Genomic DNA, 23,032 nt, shown 5'->3' on the forward strand with positions numbered 1-23,032 from the left:
TTTCTAAGACTTCTAAGACAAACCCTTATAGATGTGCATTGAAGAAGGAACCCAAGCTATTTCTGGAAACCAGAACATAATAGACTTAGGGGTGGGTACCTTTGATTTAGGGCAGTAAGCAACCAGCTAGCAATGACATTTTGCAAGGACAATAACATCTCACATTTTGTTCAGAAAATGTAAAAATCGAGAATCTTTAGAGGTACAAACCTATATATTCTAAAAATCTACTAGTACCGGTAGGTGGGTTGTCTGAATGACTAGTCAACTAATAGGAAGCCCTGAACAATTACATTTTTAAACAATTAAACATTGAAACAATTAATTGACGTTTTCTGAGCACAATCAGGCTATTTATTTATAGGTTTTTGCATTCAAAAACAGCTAGATGTAGTGCGATGGAATGTAACAGACTTTTTCATTTAAAAAAAAAGTTTTTAACTTTGACACAGGCCCTGTTTACGCCTGGTTATATGTATTTTCGTTGATCCGATTACAAGTGGATGACAAGTGTAAACGGGGTCTAAAACGTTTTGAGCTAGTTCTCTTTTGAACAAAAGACTACCCTTAGCCTACTGAACTAATACGTAATCATTGTGGGATGTGTTGTGTAAGATAGCCCACCAAGCAATTCAAACTTCGCTGCTTTGTGCTAAAACGCATGGATTGCATTTAAAATTGCAGCTTCCTTTTCCGTTTTATTCGCTTCCTTTCCTGATCGTATATAATCCACATAACATGGGACTAATATTCTTACTATACGTAATCCAAGTAAGACAGTGGATCGCTGAAAACACATCTTAATATCAGGTGGAAACAGGGCCATGGTGTCTTAAAAACACTTTTGACGAGATGCTCAAGTAATAAAACACGCTGTAAGACGTGACGCAATAGCCAAAGACATATTGCTGTCTGTTACACCAGTGCTTTAAAGGGACTTTAAAGTAGCAAAACCCTCACTTTTCCCGTGCAGATAACAGCTTAAGCTCAGAATGCTAATTAAACAGTGTGATCTTTTTCCCAAACCAGTTCAACGCAAACTCTACTCCACAGCTGATTCTAAATATCACTGGTCATGTCAATCACAGTGCTGATTTCCAACACTACGCTAACAACTAACCCCTAACCATACCCATCCTACACCCTAATCTTACATAGATAGTTCACCCAAAAATGAAAATTCTGTCATCATTTACTCACAGTTGATGGTAGCCATTGACTTCCATAGTATGGGAAAAAAATACTATGGCAGTCAATGGCTTCCGTCAACTGTTTGGTAACCAGCATTCTTCAAAATATCTTATTTTGTGTTCAACAGAAGAAATAAACTAATACAGGTTTAGAACAATTTGAAGGTGAGTAAATGATGACAGAAATTTAGATTTTGGGTGAACTATCCCTTTTAACCAATAAAATTGGCTGCAGGGAGGGAAACTGTTTTTTTTTTTGGGGGGGGGGGGGGGGGGGGCATGCTAATTAAACCATTGCCACTAAAAATATAATAACAAATAAAATAAACCCATATAAACTAGCCAGTTGTTAGATGACAAGTTGATACTGAATTCTATTATCCATCGGCACTGCATCCACAGGACATGCAGGCCAGAATTAAAGCACAAAGTGTGTTTGGTTTCTTTTACGAAACTTTAACCTGTTTTGCACACTGAGCATATTTAACAACAAAGAACGCTGTTTAGCATACAAGGAAATGAGATGACAAGCAAACAACTGAGAGACAAAGACAGGCAGGCAAAAGCCATGCTACCAAATCAAGATAAAAAGAGCTGCTTGTTTTGTCACCTTGACAAGCATAGCTTTCTTTTCTTCTTGTCAAAGTGAGGACTTGTGCATCACACACCTCTACAGTCACATTTGCCAAATCTCACTATGTTCGAACAGACCACCTGGCACTGACCTGCCAGCCAAGTGTACAATTATGCCATTTCTAATTTCTGCGAGGGAGGATCTGAAAAGAAAAGAAGAAAAAAAAACACATTTTCCAAATAAAAAAAGGTGAGAATTGGAAGATAAATGAATTTCAGAGTGAGTGATGAAGACAGGAATGGGCAGAGGAATAAAAGCGAGGGATGCGCAACAGATTAGAGCAGCGGAAATAAGGAGCTACACGTTTTTTGTCTTTCATTCCTTCGTTCCTTTTGGCAGCAGATGAACACATAGCCGCTCAATCCAGTGAAGAAAAAAAATAACGTAACAAACAAACTGGAATGAAGTGAACCTAGCCAAGAACACGCCAACATAACCAACATCCACAAAAGCTCTGGCACCGCAAACCTAGTGTTTTCTCTCTCTACCATTCTCCAACCTCCTCCCTTCACCTTCCCATAATGCCTTTCTCTCTCTCTCTCCCTGTTCTATCTATCTCTCTCTCACACACTCACACACCAACCACAGCAGTGGGTATTTCTCCCGAGGAGCTCTGGCATGGCTCCAGGAGGTGCCAGTCTGCCTCCTTTAACAGTGCCCCGTGACTGTGCCAAAAGACGCCTTCGCCAACACCACAACACCTTACCAACCGCTCTGCCGAAAAAAGGACAGCGAAAACAAAAGGGGAAAAAGAGGAAAAAAGAAAGTGAGGCAAAGGAAGGCGGGTGAGGCTGACAAAAGAATCAGAAGAGGACTTTTTTATTGGAGCGGCAAGATTGGAAAAAGGACCTTTCTTCTCCAAAACTTTTATTAGAACGGACCTAATTTGGGGTGAATTGTGTTCCGGCAAACAGAAGAAATAGCAATAGCCTTGTCAAATATCAGAAATCGCGCAGAATCGCAACACTATTTCTCAGGGTATTGCATGTTTTTCCTGCAAAGTCTGCCCATCCATCATCATGGCATTGGAATGACCCTTCACAATCCCTCCACACAACAACTTTCTCGTGACCCAAGGACCTAATGTTCATCTGGACTATTACAGCACGTTTCTGTTGTCAACGGTGCCGCCGACGCTTTTGAAAGGAATACTTGTCCTCTGTAACATTGGCATATGGATGAATTGTGATTGGTTGGATGCATATCACTGGTGTTGGATCTAGGACTCCATGTTTACTTTGAGGCACCTTAGTCTTTGCAGTCGCTCAAATGTTACTAACATACAAGACATGACGCAAACATTGTTTGATTTTAGTTGCAAAATTCAGAAAACTCAAAGTCACAAAAGAATCAATGGCATGTACTGTAGGTTTTCAAACAATTGGAAAAGATTTCACTATTCGTAACCCCACTTAAATCCTATTATAAACGCAACTAGTAAGGTGAAATATTGATTGATTCAACGTCCAAGCATATTTTCTTGATGGTAAAACTTGTCTCCTGCTTCAAGTATGATTATATAAACAAATACACTGTGGAGAAAAGGTCTATATTGTGTGTGAAGGCCTACCTGCGGGGTTTATGACTCTGAATTTGAAGAAAAAATCAAAGCAATATCAGTCTAAAAGTGTCTTAACCAACTGGTCTTCACGTTCTTGTTAAACATGGCATATTCAAGACCATTTCTGTTGGAACGCAACATAACCACCTCATGCTGGGTCAACTTCAATCAGCTGAGACACTGGAGTCACCGACAAGTTCAAGTGCCTGTATGTCCCCTGGAGGCGACTGCTGATGCATTCATACCATACTTTCTATTCAAACCTGTATCCAAGCAACCATTTCCGGTTGCTATGGTGAAGAATGCCCCCCCCCCCCCCCCCCCCATCACTACAGTTTGCAAGATAGTGCACTTAATCTGTGGAACACCTCCAGCATTCTGATGCCCGAGACAAAACATAAGCTAACATAATACAGTTGTAGAAAAGACAGTATTTTCAGAACCTAAGCAAGCAGATATCAACTTTCTGAATGACTTGATGATGCTAAATCGAAGTATTGTAATGCCTGTATAAAAGTGTTCATAGATGAACGGATAGCTTTACTCAGCATGAAGACCCCAATAATATAGTCTATATAGTCTAATCTAGATGTTTTCCAAAAAAATGACAGAAAGCTCATGATTTATACTGACAGGTCAGTGTATTGTAAACTAAGGGTTTGGAATCTCAGCCACTAACTCAAAGGTTACGGTTTCAATCTCAGGAAGGGGAAGCTCAGGATCTGGAGAGCTACTTTGATTTCAGTTTTACTCCTTTCACCACTGTGCCCTTGAGCAAAGCTCTTAACTACAGCCTGTTCACGACGGACCGAGCCTCCTATTTGTGTATTCTATGTTGTTTTGGATAAAAAGCATGTGCTTAATACTTCTATCTATGTGGGGGTGATGGAAAACCAATAGCAGTCATCCAGACACTCTTTACAGAAATTGTTTCGTCGCCAAGGTCACATGAAATTGCTCTTTAATGGCACTGATGTAGAATGCACATTATTTCAGAGGATACACACACAATAAAAGAATAATAAGGCCTATTTGAATCAAAAATAATGCTAGTAAAGTGATTACATACTACAATACTAAAAACAATTTTTTCAGAGATTTCATTTGATGACATCAAATGAAATGCATATTTTGACGTCACATTTAAATACACTGCTAATAAAGACATTTAAATAGAGAGGCGTGACTGTGGCGATGACATCAGTACATTTTCTCAGGCTGTGCCAGCATGGCAACAGCAGGTAAGGTTTGATCATCCTCCCCAAAACCCTGTTCCACCCCCCATGGATGCAGAGGCCCGGAAGCTTCCGCCATGCCGTGACAGCGAGCTGCTTCGACAGAAGGGCCGGGAACGCGTGACGGGGGCGGAGCTTTCATGCGCATAATGCACAGATGGGCCCCTGGACACTGCTAGGGCACCAGAACTCCCAGGATGCACCAGGCCAGCAAAACTGTCATGGTTATATCTGAAGGCACAGTCACCTGATTTATTGTTTGTTGGTGGTAATATAGTTTCGTTGATTATTTACAGTGAGGAACTCCACAACCATTTTTGGAATAAGGGCAGAGAGGCCTACTAGTCAACTGTGCCGAGTTTTACTCTAAAAAGACAAGAACTCAGTCCTGCCAAGTAAGCCAAGAACTGATGCATTTTTTATGACCCCTTTCATCTAACCGTAGCAGAGTATCAGACATGTAAAATAAGTGAATGTGGGCTACACTAGCACACTAAATGTTTAGTTCTGAACCGTTTTAATGCTGCTTCTCATCAAATCATCCCAGCCTAATGAGAGTTTGACGTCACTGAGAATCAATCAAATATCCAAAAGAGACATTTTCTCATTATTCTGTTTTTAGTCACTATGCTTTTGCTGACAAAAAGAAAAACATTTTGGTTTTTTGCCTCATTAATCTTTCCTATGGTAACCATAGTTTTGACTTTATTTATACAGGTCAGCTATTGTTTCTGGGTCATTTCTACAATTTACTACTTTTTATGTCCTCAATACAAATTGACATTAATAATATTAAATTTCAATAATTCTAATGGGTTAAAAGGAATAAAGACTTTTTTATATTGCACACTTTTGCCTAAACATTTTTTTTATACAGCTAAATAATTAAAAAATGAATTATTTATAATATTAATACTAATAGTGAAGTAGTTTTGAGTTACTGTCCATCGTTCTGTCAGTCTAAATACTTGTAAATAAATAAATAAATAGATACATAGACTTTGGTGGTATGCAGATTTTACTTGGTTTACTTCCCAACAATATCTTATAAGACAATGGCATTAATGTGATGAAAGTCATGTAAAATGAAGTGAGATCTGTTTAAATGTTATTCTAATAACTTTAAATACCATATGTTACTGTTAATTTGGTGTCTTGTCTACCCATTTATGGTATGGAGCTTTAAAGATATAGACATTAGGCTATATGAAATAACTAAAATATCTAAATATGTCTAAAAAATGTAGTATCAAATAAGATCGAAGGACAAATTATCTCTCGATTATTAAAAAAGTGTAGAAGTAAAGAAGTAGCCTATATTTTAGTTTATTAATACTATTAGGGTATATAAAAAATATAAAACATTAAAAAATAAAGATGCAAGTTTCAAAACCCAAAAGGAAATTAAGACATTTGCTACCAAATTACAATAAAAATGTGGTAACTTTCTATCTCTTCCATCAGAAAAAATATTAACGTTACACAAAATGACAGAACATGGAATAATTCTACACTACACTGTATTAAGGACATTTTACATTAATTCATTGTGAAGTAACTTTCATTGTGGAATTATTCGTAATTTCGGTTACTATGGTTTTTGTTTGAATGCGGAAGTTGTCGCCTATACAACTAGCCTGATGTCCCGGATGTAATGTGCCACAGGAGTTTACTCTATGAGAAACGCACGAGTGTCACATCCACCTGCTTTTACATCAGTGTCCCTTCACATGTGACATGACCCTCTGTGTGGCAGCCGAATTTCACGAAAGACAGAATTTACCTGCCACGACCATTTTCTCCTCCCTGCCCTTCAGTGAGCGCTCTTTGGCGGTCAAAACGCTCTTGTTTGCCATATTGAGCTGAGCGACTGTCACGCGCAGATCGAGCTGCAGGACGATGACGATGAGGATGATGATGATGGCCGTGTGCGCTCCCGTTGCAGAAATAAACATGTCCGCGCGGGCGCCATGGAGCTGAAGGAGGAGTAAGGGGGACAGCCTCGCCCACCTCATGAATATTCATCAAGTGATGGGGGACTTCGCCAGATGAATATTAACTAGCCAGAGGTTAATGTGACTTTGCCACAAAAGCCTTCCGTGCAGTATGTGCGGGTAAGAAATTGAATTAAAATAAATATCCACATTAAGATAGCAGTTCGGCATGCAAATGAGCGTCACTACGTCTGCCGGCATAGCAAAACTGAGCATCTGTGTACTGTCGTAGAGGAGCGCGGCTGCATACATTAAAATTAGCATCTGGAATCCATTCATCATGATTATTGCTATTTCTGTGCATGTAAATACTTGCATTATTCCCTTCCATTGCAGTGGCTGCTTTATTCAGGTACAAGTGTCAAAATAAAGGCACTGCCTAGCCTGTCATGCCTTCCTTAAACATTCAATTCCTCGTTTAATTCAAGACAGTGCCATAAAAAAGCAGTATAACACGAAATTGTCAATTTAGGTCATCGTCTAACCTTTTGATTCACTGTATGTATGCTGTGCTTAACCTTCAATCCAAATATATTCCCTGCTTTAAAATATTAAACAAGGTTAACACAGACCACCAGTGATCCACAGAATCCCATAAGCTCAAGATTTGTAGCTGTAATGTCTGCAAGTGTATCTTTTCTGAGTTTTTGAATACTCCTCGACAGGGTTGTTTCAACCATATTTTAACTATGGATGGATAGATACATAGGTAGATAGTCCTACATACATGCATAGTGTAAACATTGCATCAAGAACATTTGTAAAAGTAAAAGGTTTTTGAAAGTAAATAAACATTAAGCTTCATCATATATGCTCAAACTGGAGTGATGAATCAAAGACAAAGGTGGGCATTTTTTGCTTATTATGTTCACTTACAGCCTCTTATCTAAGCAAAACAGTAGGTTTGGTGTCACCTGTAGAGGTGTTAAGGTTAGAAAGAGAGGCTTTGAAATCGCCTTGCAAATTAGATATAATTACTAAATGCGGGCAGGCAAGAGCAGCAGTGCTAAAATAAAACCTGAGGAGGAAATCACTGGTTCATGGAAGCTGTAAAACAGTTAAATACCTTGAGTCATGAAATGAAAACGATTCCTGGACTGTTGAAACTTCTGTTCTGGTCAGATTTCCATACAGATTCAGTGACGTCTCATTACTCTGTATATATATATATATATATATATATATATATATATATATATATATATATATATATTATGTTTAGGCTTTTCTCAGCAAATATTAATATATTCAATAAATTGTGTTTCCATTATCTGTAGAGGAGTTTTGGTGCAACATATTGTCAAAATAGATTGTAATAAACTTTACAACTTTATTTTTCAAGAAAACTCTCTCTCTGTGGTTTTGGTATTTGTGATTCTTATCCTGAGGTTTGTAAATTCTGAGTGGGTGGCGGGATGCTGAACGGTGTCTGATATGATGCAGAAGGGCTGAATATATGGATTTTGTTAATGATAAATTACAGGTTGAGAACGGAGAGAAAAGTTAAAATAGGTATACATTCAAAGAGAGAAAAGGAGAGCACAAGTGATAAATGGATTTACAGGATGAGTTAATCAGAGATTAATTAAGGCCATTTCTAAAGGGATTGGCCTATAGTGTTTTTGGCAGCAGGTTTGATGGGTTAGTTTTAAACATTGATTTGTTTTGTGAAGGCATTTACATCACAGTTTGAGAGTGTTGTTAAGCTTTGACTGCTTACCGCATACACACACATCTATTTCTGATTAACATGAAAAAGAAAAGAGGCAGTCGACTGTTGGGTGTTTTAGCATAATTGTGGCTTTGCTGGTCTCACTCGAGTGAGATGCTTAATTAAAATAATAAATCACGCTTCTGCGTCACCACTAAAGAAATCCTTTTTTTCTTTGCCCCCTCACTCACTCAAAACGTATCGTCAGTGTGTCCGTGAAGGTCACACTGCAACCACTGTGTCCAATCCAGGGCCGTCCGCATCCACCCAATCCCACTTCAGGATTAGCTGGTGAACTCGTTAACTGGTTAGCAGATATCATCCTCCCCTCCCCCACCACCCTTGCTGTTTTTACCCCGGAGCAGCCTTGAGTAAGACACTCTTACCCCACATGGGATGGTCAGATTACAGCTTCCCCATAATCCTACATCTCTGCATCTCTTTCTCTCTCTGTTTCTATCTCTGGATACGCTTGCATCGCTCAAAAGTGTCCCATGTAGTAGACAGAGGGCTCTGTCTGGACCACTATTGTCAAGGATGATTGACAGTTAGCATACAGTTAATGCTAACTAACTAGCATACAGTTAGCATACAGTTATATCAGAGGCCAAGTCCTGACTGGACGAGAGGAGGAGCTTGGGATGGAGGAGTGTAATTAGCTCCTGGGCAACGTGATAAATCTGCTTTAATACTGAATGGAACTTATATACTGGAATGCTGTGATAGGCGTCGTATTCCTATAGGTAGACGTGGATCAGCTGAGAGTCAGCTGATGCGAGCTTGACTGAAGTGACCTGCCACTAACGCTACGCTTGATTTTTCGACCACATTAAGAGATATTTAAATTTGCATGGTGTGAATATTCAGAACAGCTTTGGAAACAAAACAAGTGTGCACTAATTTATCACAGCACAGGAAGTGGACAGGGGAAACTTATCTTAGTCATTGTGCACTACTTCAGTTCTACACAACGTTTAGCTCAAATAGATGTGATAAAAAAGGGCCCAGCATTCAGTTTAATTTTAACGCAGGTGTTTGTGGGTGTGAAGTGCATGAGATGCAACCAACCGTTTCCACAAAAACATTCAAGCAATACAACTGTTATTAAATGTTTCTTGAGCACCAAATCAGCCTATTAGATTGATTCCTGAAGGATCACGCAACACTTAAGACTGGAGTAATGGCTGCTGAAAACTCAGCTTTGACATCATAAGAATAAATTACATTTATATTAATATATTAAAAATGATATTGTATATTAATAAATGACAATATTACTGTTTTTACTGTTTTTGATCAAATAAATACAGCCATGGTGAGCATAAGAAACTTCTTTTAAAATATTACAAAATCTTACCGACCCAACCACTATATTATAATTAATACTAATATACATTTTCTTCACACAAATATATCATATATAATAATTATTATACAAATATATAATAATCACACTTGAAAGCCCTATCAAGCGTCAGTCTTGATAAAGTGAAGTTCCACAGATGTCAGTGTGTATGGTGAACACTGCATATGGGACCCTCTGAACGCAGCTTCTGTTTCCCCTCGTTTATTCATGCCCATTCTTTCCCATATTACGCACTACCAAGGAGGTAAATACATATTACACATACAGATTCTAACTCCCAAGCAACAATAATTCTAGTGGGCATTATTATATTGTAGGGTAAATCCACGCACACAGCTCCCCCTCTCTTTCTCTTGTCTTGTCTTCCTGGCCACCTGTCTTTCCTCCCACCCTTCTCTCGTCCCGTTGGAGCTCCTCTCTCACCTGAAGCCTTGTTTGGCATCCTGTGCTGGGATTATGTTTAATCTGGACACGTGCCACTGGCCTCCCTCCCTCCCTCCCCCTCATAGTCATTCTTTTCCACCCCGCTCTTGTGCAGAAATCTGTGGCTGTAGGCTTTTAGTGTCTCTTATACGCATTTTACTCCAAGCTAAATTCACAAGGAAAAAAGGGGAAGCGCTATGGGGGCGGTATGAAACGCATAAATAATATTTACAAAAATATAGCCAAATTCACACAAGCATGCTTTTTATGATCTACTCTCTTACATTGAATACATGTATGTATGTACAAAACAAATCTTATGATCACAAAGGCTGCATTTATTTGATCAAAATACAGTAATATTGTAAAATATTATAACAATTTAAGATAACTGTCTTCTATTCTAATACATTTTAAAATGTAATTTATTCCTGTGATGGCAAAGCTGAATTTCCAACAGCCTTTAGTGTCACATGATCTTTCAGAAATCATTCTGATATGCTGATTTGGTGAAATCAAATGTTAGCAATGTTGAACAATGTTGTGTTGCTTAATATTTTTTGTGGAAACCGTGATGCTCTTTTTTATTTATTTTTTACATTGTATAATACATATTCTATTTTATAATATATTATAAAATGTGTGTATTTTATATTCATAAATGTTTTGAATATAATACAAATATTAAGCACAAACTGTAAAACGTAAATGCAGTTTATTGATAAAATACCAACAACAACAAAATCCACCCTTCTTCAATCCCAGAATCCACCTGCAACTTCCTGAATGAATGCATTGAGCTCAGAAAGAGATTATAAACCAAGCCAAAACAATAGATGCAGTATTTTCGCCTCATCTGTGCATAATGTGATTGTGTCATGGGAGATTTACCCATCAGCTCATGAAAGGCCGATTCCAGTGCAAAGTCTGTGATGGGATAGGATAAACATAATTTACTTTGATCATTTATAATTTGGGTATACATATTATTTTATAAACTTCTAACATTGTAGCTATAACAGCTTAGCTAATAACATGAAAATGTTTAAATACTGATATTTAAGGCAGGAAACATGCCTGCATGCATCTCTACTAGACTAGTTGACAAATGTACAGTAAATCTATATCTGAAGTGCCAAAGAAATCAGAAGAAAAAGAAAGAGAGAGGGGTGGAGGAAGTTACAATTAATTGCTGTTATGTGGATCCTGTCACCAATAAGTCAGGGTCAATCTGACCCTGCCTTTCATTTACTGCAGGGCACGCACACACTTACGCAGATGCATTAATTAATAATGCACATTTTCCACATTTTTTTTCTAAATTATGCACCTTTGAGTCAGAGATTGTAAGGATGACTGTGGCCCACTGCTCATTAAAAATAAATCTGAATCAATTCTACCCCACAGTCTGACAGTATGCAGCTGTCATTACAGAAAAACACTACGATTAAATATTACAAATGTTTACCTATTAATCCTTATAAACTGAGTCTGTTTGTATGTGTGGCCTATCGTCTGAGCGTAGCTGATTATTAAAAATTACCATTCGTCTCTCTGCTTAAATAGGCCGCAAAATTGATTTGCCTTCCTGTTGCTGCCTCTGACAGTCTCACTGACATGTTCTTATTATCAGCAGTACGAGCATTATCACATACATTAATCAGAAAAGAATTCAGCCGTTGATGGCGTACTTTAATTACAAATCACGCACTTATCCAACGAGGAACCACAAAAAGCGGCAGATTAAAATAATTGTGATTGCAAAAATCCTGTTTAGAGATGGTCAGGACAGGAGGCAATGCTGACCTTGAAGGACTGTCTTTAACACAATCAGACATACTGATGCTACACACAGAAGGCAGAAAAATCTCCAGTCTTCAGTGCGTTTATTATTAATGTAGGGGATTTTATACTGCCAGCAGGATTTTTCTGTAACCAAACGCACAGATGAAATGCCTCTGAACCTCAGAGCGAAGACAGATGCATAATTTTGCGAAGCACATGCGCACGCTAAAGTGGTGCGAAATGAAGAAGTGGGTCATGGAGTGATTTGTTTTAGAGAGGGGGTGGAAACTGGGTCACTTGGATGCAGAGGCGGTGAGAGGGGGGTTGCTTTTGGGAGCTTCTGTGTGCTGTTGCTGGGCTGACTATTGGGGCGTATTGAGAAAAGAGGGAGGGAGAGAGAGACAGAAAGAGAAGTTCCCATCCTTGCTTTTTTTTTTAGTGTGTGTGGAATTAGTCATGTTGTAGGGTCTAGGAGCATCCTTATTTCAAGAAGCAACCGAAGACGCTAGATCCCATTCCAAATGCAGTATTCCAGAGCTTCGACTACAAAGAGAACTATTAATGATCTGAGGTATGAAAGAAATGCAAAATGGAGCTTCATTGGATGTCATTTCAATAGGACAAAAACAATTATGCACTTCTACTTAATCAGCCGCCCTCTCTATCAGAGTGATATGGTCAGAGCTAATGAAATTACCACTAATATTAAGGGCACTGGAGGACACCAGTGACCCAGGGGGAGAGCAGGGCATCGATCCATCCACAATGAAGTGCTCATGACCAAGAGCTCACGCTTTTAGCTGTACACTGGAGACCGCACTGCGCACTGCCATAACTAGTATCACATCCTGTACTGTATGCCAACGGTTTACCTTGAATGCATGTACTATATGACAAATTAAAACTGAATGTCCCTTTTGCATCTATGGGATAATATTTTATAGAAATAACCGAGCATCATCTGACGGCACAGTTCACTCATTAAATGAAAATTCCGGGACCATCATGTCGTTCTAAAACGGTCTTTCTTCTGTGGAACACACAAGAAGATATATTGAAAAACATATCTCTTTTATGGACCGCAGAAGAACGAAAGTCATACAGGTTTGGAACAACATGAGGGTGAATAAATGGCAACAGGATTTTAATTTTTAAGTGAACTATCCATATAATGTGTTGTTTAGGTGTTGATTTAACAACAAATTGTACATTTTGTTGCAGATATATAGAAAAATCCCTTTTGCAAGACAGTTGTAACATTCTTCAAAAATCTCCTTTTGTGATCAACAGAAGAACAAAAGTCATGCAGGTTTGGAACAACATGAGGGTGAATAAACGGCGACAGGATTTTCATTTTCAGGTGAGCTATCTATTTATTGTGTTGATTTAACAACAAATTGTACTTTTTGTTGCATTCATCTGTGCATTTCATGCTTTCTTTTTATGTGCATGCATTTTAGTGCAGAGGCGAACACAATAGCACATGCTGCCGGATTTACCAAATGTCCTACCAAGCATTCTGTACAGACACACATGCATCAGTGCTCGCTCACATACACATCTGTGCATAGCCCATAGGCACATACACTCCTGAGACACATATAATGGCCAACTCAGCATTATAACCATACCTTTAAAGCAGGGACACACAAAAACGAAGAAACACAATACACACAACTCAACGTGCACTGCTCTCCTGTTTCCCACTTGCATGCTGTAGCTTGCATTAGTTTAAAATAATTATCTTTCACCCTTAAATACTGCAGGTTTAGGTTTTAAACTCATTTAGCTTTAGTCTTTGTAATCTTGTAAATGTCCCGTTTCAGCTCATCGGTGAGGATGTTTTAGCGACCCATCTGTTATGTGACCTCTTTAAAATGATGCAGCGCAAAGACCGACCGCTTTAACAGAACATCTGGTTGCTTTGCTTTTGTTTATTTATTTTTTGATGGAAATTTTAATCTGATGCTGACATACAAGATATGAACTCTGGGATTAAAGTAAACAACAACAACAAATAAATAAATCTTTCAATGAAGGCTGAAAATTTGACATTTTTGAAGGACAGAAAAAAAAAAAAGATATTACAAAAACATTTAAACAGTTAAATTCTGTTCTGTTTTAACTATTTAACATTCAGATTTGAACAAAATGCAATAAATGTGGAGTCACTTTTAAAGAGACACCCACACTATCATGGGAGTGTATTTAAATTAAGCTCTCACTGCACAAAAGCACTCACACACAGCCACAAAACACAAAAAATACAGAATATGCCGACACACACACAGAAGGAGCAGGTCCTGGGATGCTCGTCATTTGTAATGAGGCGATAATCCAGCTCAAACGCTCCTATTTGCTAATCTGTCAGATTACAGATTAAAGTGCACTCAGAGGACGCTATTGCTAGGAGGAATGCAGGCTAGGCTAGTGCTGACACACACACACACACACACACACACACACACACACTGGTCCTAATCTCTTCCATATATACTTCATTTCTGTTTGATTTGCCTGGGGTGTACACACATAAAATGCAAAAAATATACAATAATGATCTCATTGCAGGAATATACATGCATTGACAAAGACATAAATAGAGCGAGGACACATTTTCAGCGTGCACACAGTTTTAAAGACGTTGTGGATGTTAACGCGCCCATAATATTCCCTTTTATGTTTTAGCTCCTTAAAAAAAAAGACATTCTGTCTATCATTGTTTGGTGATGTTTAAATATGTATTATTATAAAAAGATATATAGGTGTAAATGTATATATTTAAATGAAATATTTTAATTACAATAAATCAGAGGATAATAGAGAAAAATAGGGAATTAAGAATATCTGTTAAATAGCCGTGCATATTTTGCATACAATTTTAAGATGATGATTTATCAAAGAATAGAATGTTTTTGCAGCTTTCTAGATCAGAAAATGCTGAAGCATAGAATTGATTTAAATGTCAGATATAGTTCAAACGCTGCTCAAAATCCAAGACTAAACAGTATTGATCTCCTCTGTACAACTCGTACACTGGGGTTTCACGCTTTGAAACGCTTCCAGATTTAACACCATGTGTGATTCGGTCGAACTAAGAAAAAACTATTTAAAATGAAAATTTCTTTTGCATTTGAAGCTTTCGTCCTGCTGTTTCGCAGTGATACTGCGCATTAGCGAAGTAGTGGCTCGTGTGTTATATCATGCATGATGTATCATCTGCGTGTGTGTGTGCGTGCGTGCGTGTCAGAGGAGCATATTGGGTTGCCTCCCCTCGGCCCCCCTTTTGCAATCAGCTGATCACCCTGAAAAGATGGAGTGGTCCAGGGTCAAAGGTCAACTGTGTCACCCCGCCACCCCCTAGCAGTCAGTATGTATTACCATACATTAACCCTCAACGTCTAGATGCGTGCTATTTGTGCACCTTGCATTCAGTTTATGTGTGTGTGTGCTCACCTATTTCCAAATATAGCAGCCATTTATGTGATATCAGTATATTTCTAGGCAAACATGATGCTGCACACTTTCGTCCTGCATTTATGTGCAATTTATTGTGTGTTGATGTATGTGTGTGTGTATATATCTTGGTCAGAGAGGGTCTCCCCTCCCTTGCTCAGTCAACCCCCTGCGTGTGTAATCCCTGCCAGCTGTCCCCACAATCTAATCTCTCTACCACGATCAGCTGGGACGTTACACGCACGTGTGTGTGTGTGTGTGTGTGTGTGCGCGTGTATGTATGTGCCCAGGGAGGTGGGGGTGGTGTCAAACGGAGAGCATAAATTGGAGCCAGAGCGTGTGCGCAGCGCAGTGTGTGTGTGTCCATGTGTGTGAACCGCTCATCCCTTGCATACCTGCTCCTTCCCTCTTCCTCTGGATATGTATACATATATGATGTGCTTATATATGTATATGCGCATTTTCAACTTTTCTTTTCTTTTTATAAAAAATACGTGTTTTTTTTAGTGGCGCGCACTGCTGGATTTTCTCAGGCTGATGGCAGGGGGGGGGGGGACTCCTCTTTTTTTTTCTTTTTCTTTTTTTTTTTTTTGGTTTTTAAACAACTGCGGCATCCCAGCACCTGATTTTCCCTTCCTGCATGCGTGAAAACCTTCCTACCTGCCTACCTCTTCCCTAACCCCCTCCACCCCACCCCCCCAGAACATCTCCCCTTGCTACCCTGCTCTCCAGCCCCCAGAAAAAGGAGAGAGCTTCGGCAGGACCCCCCGTTCACCCTTGGATGGAGAATAGCGAGAACTGACGGAACTATGAGAACGGGAAAAACCAGGATATACGCTTCTGTTTTCTCCGCTAGAGCGAGAATGCGAGGAAAAAGAACCAATCTAAAGATAATTTGCTGCTTAATGTCAGTAGTTTTGCAGCAATTGACGGTGCTTCTGGGTAATTCTTGTATGTGATTTGATGCTTGTGGCTGTAACTGATGTGTTTTGGAATATTGTTATTTTCCTAAATACATGTACATCTTCTGTATGCATATGTATGCATTTATTTCAACTGTCATCGTCAGCTTCAACTCATTTATGTGATGTGATTTTAACCGTACTTGTTTTTGCTTGCCGTATAGGTGCGCGTATGCTGAGAGAGAGTGAGAGAAATAAAAAGACAGAGAGAGAGAGAGAGAGAGAGGTGGGGGGAGAGAGGGAGAGAACAGACTGTCATAGAGAAGCGCTAGCTTTACATTGCGATGCTGGCAGCCATCTCATCATGGCGGTGGACGTGCTGAATGGACGAGAGGAAGAGCAGTGCATAGCTTTGCATCTTCGCACATCCCTCACGCACAGATTTGCTGGTCCTCTTTGTTTGGCCGAGAGTGGAAAAAGGTCTGCTGGAATGAAACAGAAAGCAGGTGCCAGGGCTTCATGCAGAATGGGTACAACAAAAGGTAGATCCTCTTTATCTCCCCTCTATCTCTTCCACTGTCTCTCTCTCTCTCTCTCTCGTAATTTCTCAGGTCATGCATTCGGTATAAAGCATAGCTAGAAGAGGTCTGAATGTATTTGACTGGAATGTTTTGGTGCATATGTGTGTAAAATATGACCATGAGAAACATTGTGTTGCATTGTCATGTATGTTTTGTTCTTACCACACATCTAGGCCGATCGAAGACGGGAATTATGCGATTTAAAACTGCACACACAGGGAGAATCCTTGGAAAGATGTGCGATGGTGCGTTTGTAAGTGTCTGTGAGTGTGAGTGTGTGTGTGTGTGTGTGATTGTGCGAGATTAGGACTTCTGGTTTCGACTGCACTAACACCAGCAAAGCCCACATCAGATGCAGGAGGAGGAGAACAGGTGAGAAGAAATAGATTTTAGATGAGTACAGAAACGTGGTATTGTCCTGAAGGACAAGAACAGGATGTGCAGACCGCATAGGGACCAAATACAGACAACGAGAGAACCGGCAGGGAAGCTGAAGTGCACGACCGAACCATTAGCCGTGAGTACAGACCAGACTGCAGGGATGAAGAGGAACAGAGAGAGTTTGTACGAAAAGACAAAGTGGACGACGTTCGGAAACTTGGGTTTTTGCTCTTTGTGTTCACAGTGGACCTTGATTTAATTTCAATACAATTAAGGCACGCGGTGAATGCCAAGAGAGAAGCCAACAGCAGCACTCACCTGAGCGACCGATCAACGTGACCGAGTCACGTTGTGTACGGTCACTACAACTGTGGTTTCATATTAGACATCATATGTACACAATAAAATAATACACTGCATCATCCCACTGCCATCCCCTACCTGAATCACAGCAATATCATGAAAGCAGCTCCCCTTATACATCGCAAACACTTAAGTAGACCAACGAATATTCATCACATTGAAAAACAAAACCCCACACATGAACACAGGGCCTAATACGCATATAATGATTTACGAAAGGCATGGCTGTATCTTTCCCGAACCATTAGATTATATTTAGTGACAATGCTCTGAAAAAGGCTCGAAGGCAAAAACTGCAAAGGTTGCGTTATGACCTACATTTCACAACACAAGTAATCATTACAAGCACTGGAGTGCAATATGCAAATGCAGTGTAGTGAGCATGGGATTAAGGGCTCTTTAAATTTACCCATATATTTTGTGCAATTTTTTTTAATTAAATACTAGAATATTTCACGATTCTGTCATTTCTGACAGCATTGTCCAAATCTGTGACGCAGTGAATTCAGAGTAAGATCAGGGGCCCGTTGCAACAAACCCTTTAAGTTAAGAAAAGCCTTAGTAAGGTATTTTTTAGTTTTTTTTGCAACCTGCTACTGCAGATATTAAACAGGAGTACAGCACAAACACCAACATATGAGGCCCACCGTCAAGCTTCTGCCATTCAAATAATGTCCCTTCAAACTGCCAGTAATAAATCACCTATCTGCTCTTGGCACGTGGCGCAGATGTTTAGAGGGGTCAAAGTTTACGTATTTATTTATGACTAATGATGAATTTTACTCACAAAAGAAAGGCAAACAGGGTCTGGGATGAGTCTCTGCCCCTCAGGCTAGAATTCTGTCGAAAGAACACACAACTGTGAAGACAATAAAAGCAAATATTAATCACTCTGACAGTCATTCAGACCGCACGTGACGTTGCTGGTGTTGCATTTTACGCTTTTATACATTTACGCAGAGTATTTTGTTTTAGTTCGTACAACTTACAAAGCTTTAAGACGCACTATTTTTGCCCCCACACTTCACATTTGTCCTCTTGACGACTTCAAATTAAGAACAATTGCGCGATCACTACCAGAGACGCTTTTGCAAATCAGTGGCCTATAGAATTTTTTTTCTTGTTTAAAATCATATAAATATTTTAATAATGCAGTTATGAACGTAGGTTGAGAGGAACGTTAACTTGCACTTTAATCATGTCGAGGTTAGGTGTCACTCTTGAATTCCACAAAGCTTTAACGACCACATCGAATTGGCTAAGTAAAATAAAAATTAAAACAATTTTATTTTGGATCAAAGAATAATTTAACCAAATTCTGATGTAAGAAGCATTTGAACGTTTCGATAAAATGTCAAATACATCTGTAGGCTATGTCTAATGTTCGGTCTCTGCACAAAGATACAATCAAAGATATCAACAAATGTATTTAATAAATAATATAGGCCTATATATTTTTATTATTAGTTTTATTTAGTCCTATTCTTTCTAAATCCTCTACAGAAGAAAAACACAGATATGACATATAGCCTACGTCAGATTAGGCTATTTTAACGTAATTTCGAAAAAAATTAAGAGCAAATTACAAATCATGAATATTTGGAATGAATTAATTTGGATCATTTCTTTGTCATTTAAAAACATATGAAAATGACCGATGTTTATGAGATCATTTATTAACCTATTTAAATCTAGAAAAACACAACTTTAAATGGGCAAGGCTTTGCATAATAATTATCCTAAATTAAGATTGTTTTTCTTTTTTTAATTAAAATCTTATTATTTATCTGTTTTATTTTGAACTTGTGTTAAATATATTTGATGCAATTGAAAGGACATTTAAATGGCCCCTTTCATATTTTCGTTCGGCCTCCATATATACATATTCGTTTGAAATAAATCGGTCCCTCAGTGTAGTACAGAAATGATTTTATTATGTAAATTGCATCTTTTGCAGACATGGTCAGGCGTTACTAATGGCAAAAATACACGCGCGCGCTCTTGATAATGCGCTGAACGCATGCGGCTGCTCGACTGTCAACACACTGATAAACGCAGCGCGCGCTCCTCCTCGCCCATCACCCCTCACCCCGCACACAATCCGGACGGCTACGGGAGCAGGATAAAAAGCGATAATACTGTCTGGGATACAAGAAGAACCCAAATCGGAAATTCACAACATCTATTGCTCTTAAAACCGAGACTGATTGTGTTCAGGCCTGCATCTCTTTGTTATTCAGGTGCAGCCTGTTATCAGCGGCCACACGGATTTGATCTAAAAGCCTGAAAATCTCTGCAGACTTTCCTGTGGCCTGCTCTGTTATAGCGATTGATCCAAAACTATGCAAGATAAACATATAGGCTACATTAGCTTTTTTTCGTCCACAAGTTTAAGAATTTTCACAAGAAATAATTTGCGAGGTTGTTTTTCTTCAAAACCTAAGGCACCCCGCAGTTTTTATTACACAAAATGTAGATCATAATGTAAACATCAGCAGGGATGACCACTATCTGATATGCTAGGAAGCTAAGCAGACTTTATTTTCAGAGAACGTTAGACACAGGGACAGACTAGACTGCATCTGTCTTAAGCACACACTGCATCAACGGTCTCAGAGACACGTGCCACCCCCTCCCCACCTTTATGTTGTCTGGGGATCCCAAGAGGTTTTGGGGTCCCTGGGGAGAGAGAGGCCGAGGTCAGAGAAGGGCCCCTCAGGCGGCATGATATAGACAGACGGGAGGTTGAGCCATGTGCTGCATCTTATTCCCCCTCATACATAAAACACCCCCAATATCATCCGTGCACAGTCACACACACGTTTGTTTCACTATATTAGTGAGGACATTGCATAGGCTTCCTTTGATTTTATATTCGGTTAATTATATTTTTATTGCCTAACCCAACCCTTTACCTCTTTAAACTACAGAACCATGCAACACATATAAATAAAAACACATTTTGGCCGATTTATAAAACTTTTTAACTAGTGACGACCAGTAAAATGTCCAAAATAGAAAGGCTAATATTTCACTATTTACGTGAGGACATTTGGCCCTCACAAATAAAGTCAAAACTGTGTGCGTACACACACACGTCTGGTTCACTATCTTTGTGGGGACTTTCCATAGACTTAATGGTTTTTATACTGTACAAACTGTATATTCTAACCCCTTACACTAACCCTACCCCTAAACCTACCCATCACAGAACACTTTCTGCATTTTTACATTTTCAAATTTATATAATTTAGGATGTTTATTAACCCATTCCCCTCATGGGGACCGCTGGCTGGTCCCCACAATGGAGGTGATCTCAGGCTTTACTATCCTTGTGGGGACATTTGGTTCCCACAATGTAATATAAACCAAACGAACACACACACACACACACACACACACACACACACACACACACACACACACACACACACACACACACACACACACACACACACACACACACACAAAGTACCCAAATAGGCAGGCTAATATTTTAATGCACTAAAGACTCAAACATACACATTAAACCCAAACTGATTCAGATGCACATAAGGCTTCTTGTAAACATTTGGTTTTTGCACTTAAAGAGGCAGAGCTCTACTGCGCTGTCACGAATTAAAAGGTTTAATTGATTGATGGCTGTGACCAGACTGACACTGCGGCCTTTGACAAATTACCCAAGCTCAAAACCGTTGGGATAGTTAAATTGTCTCATACTCAGTGTGAAATGTCTCTGGTAATTTAACCTCATAAAACAAAGTGAAAGGTATGGTGATGTTGCACACTGAAATACAATACAAACCACAAAACCTTCAAAATATGGTCTGATTGTGAGTGTGTATAGGCCAGTGTGATATTCTTTGACTTATGATTGTAAGGTCAGATTAGACAGAAATAAATGCTTATACAGAAACAAACATGCTGTGTCTTTCTTAACATGCATCTGTAATATTAAATGTAGCCTATCTGTTCTGAGAATGTGAATTCGTTCAGAAACTCTGGGGATTTTTAAAGGGACAGTTCACCCAAAAATGAAAATTCTGTCATCATTTTCACCCTCATATAATGTCAAACCTGTTTTCTTTCTTCTGTTGAACACACACACACACACACACACAAATGTTTTGAAGAATGTTAGTTTTGTTTACCCCTGAGATTCATCATTGTAACACAAATCTGATATATTTCTCAAATTTTTATATTCCACAGAAGAAGAAAAAAAGAAGTGTCAAACAGGTTTGGAACATAAGGGTAAAACAATAAGATTTTTTATTTTTTAACGAACTATGCTTTTAAAGAGTTAAGTGATATAGGTTATGTTTTGTTAAAAGTAGGCCTAGATCTAGTCACAGACTAAGGGAATAAAATAAATACATTATTTTAAACATCAAATTAACAATTAATGTCATAAGTGCGACTTCTTATTCTTCAATCAAACGGCTCGTTCAGACCAGTTTAGGGATGCACATGAAAAATGAAGTTGTACCGCCCCCTGTTGGACAAGCATGTTCAATTCTACATGGTGCCGCCATTTTAGGATTAACCCGTCTGCCTACTGTGATTTTAGGATACAGATGGACTACAACTACAAATCCCGTCAGCTTTATCGCTATAAAAGGATACCCAGTGCATCCCGTTACAGACATGCAACTTAAATAAGAGTACTCTATTTTAAGAAAATGATTATTGAAGAATTTAGCGATTATTTAAAACATACAAGCTTTGTTTACACACTCGAGGCACAACATCCACGTTCAGGTTGGACGTGTAAACAGCGCCATCGAAAGGCCAATTAAGAATGTGCGTCTATCTAGTAAACAGGTACAGCAATATCGCAGAGAAAACCATACAATCACTCTCGTTATTACATAATGAAAATTAGTAAAAAAAAAAAAAAAAAAAAATCCTAGCCTATTTCTTATTACATCGAGATCATGAGAAAAGCTGTTCAACCCACAGAAAAAACAGCAACAAAAAAACAAACCAAACATTTCAGCTCTTGTGAGAAACCTCATCTCCAAAGCCTTTTAATTGCAAATCAAGCATTTTCTTCTTTGAGACCTGACTCAACCACCAAGTTAAGGGGTTATTGGTGAATTAATTTAAATGTAAAGTTAAAAAGTATGTTCACAATACTTAACGCAACTATTGATTCATTATTAAGGTGGCAAACACTCAAGGTTCGCCATTGCTTCCTGAAAAGAAACACATTGTGTTTGTGACTTGACCAAGCAGATGGCCATGGATACAGTGTGCCATTACAAGGTAGCATTACACCAAATTATGATCATACTATCAATTCAATTCTTCAGAAAGTAAACACACTTGAAGTTTTGTGCAGCATCTTTATTCTGACACTGCTAAATGCCAGCAGTTCCACTGACACGAACAAAGTAGAAGAAGGGGTGAAGTGCGCAGGCAGCTAGTGTAGGAGAGGAGTGTGGGTG

General features: G+C 38.8%; 1 protein-coding gene across 2 annotated transcripts in view; it reads right to left on the reverse strand.

The window, feature by feature from the left end:
• msrab (methionine sulfoxide reductase Ab) overlaps positions 1 to 6,635 on the reverse strand; it is a gene marked incomplete at its 5' end in the record, with an annotated part of 30,399 nt that extends 23,764 nt beyond the window's left edge. For both annotated transcript variants that reach the window (XR_013819416.1, XM_079853492.1), the window contains one exon: positions 6,404 to 6,635. Coding sequence is in view for 1 of the 2 variants with exons in the window: in XM_079853492.1 (XP_079709618.1) it covers positions 6,404 to 6,635 (232 nt within the window). The remainder of the gene's footprint in view (positions 1 to 6,403) is intronic.
• Positions 6,636 to 23,032: the final 16,397 nt, after the last annotated feature.

The sequence above is a fragment of the Squalius cephalus genome, assembly GCF_949319135.1.
Source record: "Squalius cephalus genome assembly, chromosome: 20".
NCBI lineage: Eukaryota > Metazoa > Chordata > Actinopteri > Cypriniformes > Leuciscidae > Squalius > Squalius cephalus.